Consider the following 3,062-nt stretch of genomic DNA (forward strand, 5'->3'; position numbering starts at 1 on the left):
TGTATATAAAGGGGCAGAAGATTTGTGGGAGAATGCACACGAGGGTGCAGTCCAGTCGTGCTTGAACACCAGCAGCATATCAGCAGTGAGATCTTGGTTCTAGTCTCGTTGCCAGCCAGTCTTTCTTGTAAAATGCATAACTTGTCCTCTCTACCTGAGCTGCTCCAAGCTGTTGTGCTAAGACTAATGATTTGTCAGGTTAGTTTCAACAGAAAATAATAAGCCACATTTCTATATGCAGAGAAATAACTTTAGGGTTAAAATAAGCCCAGACAGTGTTTTGAGTCAGGAAATCCTGTTTCCCAGAGGTGCCAACTTCAAGGCAGCAGGAAGAGCCTTAGCGTGAGACTCTCTCTTTGGCATTTGCTGTCGGATGCTTTTTGTCCTGGAGTAGTCAACATACTGGATGTGAGGAATTCTTTTCTGCACCCACATAGCTTTTCTGTCAAATGAAACAGGAATTTATACACCTAGTATTATTTTCTTTCAATCATCATTTCTGGATTTAGGCACCTAGTTCTTAGGATAAGTGCTTAGCTTTATAACATTGACATTCTTTTGACAACTTGGTTGCTGAGTTGAGGGCCTCACATATATGAAACAGAGATAATAATTCAACAGTTAAAAGGGAATAATTATAATATACAATTATATATATAATAATATAATATGTAGTCTTATATTACTATGATCCATAGAAGAACCACAGATTGTTCACAACAATATTAACAAGATACCTTTTATTCCAGTGAAGACCCAGGCATGAAAGACCTTATATAGAAGAAAAGCAAGTAGGCAAGCAGACTATCACAACCCCCCCCCCCAAAACCCAGCAAAAACATAAACAAAAAACCCCCAAAATTTTTACTAGCTTTTATTTTATATACAGCATATAAACATGGGCAGATCCTTTCTTCACAATCTTGCCACCAATAAATAAAAACTCAAGGCATGTTTTAATTTCAAAGTGATTCCGGGATTGCAGTTTGGACTTCCTTTCTCCTAAATAGAGCTTAACGAACATGAATATCTGTCAAAAGAAGGGAGCTTCCATACAACTTTGTAGAAAGTGTTCCTGTGCTCCTCCACATCCATTCCCTAAACTGCCAACAATTAGTACAAGTAACAGCCTGAGACTTTTCTGGCTATGAAAGTGTTGCTAAACACCAGTAACTTGTCCCCAGGTTACTTGCTGCAGTTCTGTTACAAACATACACATCACATGCAGCCCTACAGGTACAGAGATAGTTACACAACACACTGGAAAGCATAGGCTAGAAAAGGTGATAACCCAGTGCTGCTGGGTGTTATGTGTAGGGGAGGCCAAATCACAGGCAGATTTAGATATTAAAAAGCATGCAGGAGACTGCTCAGTTTCACCCATTGTGTTCCAATCCAGAGAAAATTGTGGAAAATGAAACTGTGCCCAGGACATTTTCATTCCAGTGTGACACAGCTCAGGCAGAACTGAAACCTCTCAGATTAGGTTTACAGTCTCCTTGCTGCTGGAACTGCACTGCTGGTGGCACCTGATCCGACTACATCAGGACTACCCCTGGTATGCCTACATGAGCTAGCAGCTCCAGTTTGACTGTAGTGGAGATGGAGCTCAAATATTGCTTTGTGAAAGTATGTGGTCTTGCAATATGAATGCACAAAGTTCCTAGCTTGACACATCTTCTTTGGATTGTTTCATGCTTATTCAAAAGCAACCAGCACAGGCAGCATTGGCACAGATTTCACACAAATCAGCTTCTCGTACAGCCAGGCCTGTTAGAGAGAAAAGAGAGGGTTTCAATGAGATGACAAGAGAAGTTCTTTGAGAGCAGAGCCACACTTCAAGGGATTTGGAGAGTCCTTTCCATTACTGTTTTATGAGTTTTATCTTCCTTGAAGTTATTACTGGCAAAAGTAAAATTAGTTCTTGCAAAAATCTGGCTTAAAGAATGAAACCAAACCTGAATTCATTGGTGAAACAATGGAAACGTGGAGAGAACAATAGGATATCTTGTAGAGAAGGTGGTGGGGATGTGGCTTGAACAATCATAACATTCGTTATATTGGTAGTATCTGTTCCTAAGGTGTCCATTGGATTGGACAGTAGATAAATGCAACATAATGAAGAAAATCAGATACTGTAGCAGCCAGTTCAAGAATTGCTATGTGTTTCTCAGAGACAGATCATGCCAAAGTGTGTCACCTTATTTACATCTCACACCTCTTTTAGGCTGCCTGGAAAAACACCTTCTTCTACACTGATTAGAGAGAGCAATTAGACCTGTTCACAACTTCTACTTAGCTAGAACTGAGTGATATAACACTGATTTTCCTGTAAGTCAGAGGAGATCATGGTCTCTCTCTCTCCAAGTCATGTAAGTTAGCGTGTAAGTACTTGGAGGAAGTTTTTTCATGGTTACAGCAGCCTGATCTGTACAGGTTAAAGCTAAACTCAGCACAGCAGGAACTTTCTTGCAGGGGGCTCACAGGTAGTGTAGTCCAACCCTTGTAGGAGAGAGAGTAGAAAGGCAGTGTGGCCTCTCTCAGCCACTTTAGAAGTAAGTGATGGAACAATAATTACATTTCTTTGCCTGCTGCTATTTGAATGTCTAAGGCTGAAAAGTGTGATAAAAATGGCAACTATACAATATGAGCTACATACTCAGCCTCTCGAAAATCATGGATGCATCTTCTCTTTTGCACACAGATTGGAACTCCTCAGGGAGATTTTTTTCATCACATGGAGAATAGCTAGCCATTGAAACCACCATGCGAGGGTTAATGTGTTTGTTCTCATCCATAAGCTCCTTTAGCTTCTTCACAGACTCAAGGGAGAATTTCAAGTCTCCATCCTATGTATACAGAACCAGAAAAAAAAAAGGCATCAGGATGTCAGTCCTTAGCCAAATCCATTCCAATTCAACCATGAGCTCTCCCAAAAACTTTACTACAAGGGAAAAAACTACTGAAACAAAGCCTAGATAAAATCGGTGCTGACTAAAGGCAAAATGATCAGCTCTTCAAGGCAAAGACCTTTCAGAGGAGCAGTGAGACCTGGCTGGCTA

The 3,062-nt window shown here is 40.5% G+C and overlaps 1 protein-coding gene across 1 annotated transcript; it reads right to left on the bottom strand.

Annotated features, from left to right (window-relative positions):
• Nucleotides 1-886: 886 nt before the first annotated feature.
• Nucleotides 887-2,849, bottom strand: LOC104638395 (guanylin-like; the record flags this gene model as incomplete). The annotated part of the gene is made up of 2 exons (XM_010306175.2): nt 887-1,770; nt 2,660-2,849. Coding segments are annotated over 2 exons (258 nt in total), but the record flags the coding sequence as incomplete, so codon positions are not given.
• Between the last annotated feature and the right edge of the window lie 213 nt (nt 2,850-3,062).

The sequence above is a fragment of the Balearica regulorum genome, chromosome 21 (assembly GCF_011004875.1).
Source record: "Balearica regulorum gibbericeps isolate bBalReg1 chromosome 21, bBalReg1.pri, whole genome shotgun sequence".
Taxonomy (NCBI): domain Eukaryota; kingdom Metazoa; phylum Chordata; class Aves; order Gruiformes; family Gruidae; genus Balearica; species Balearica regulorum.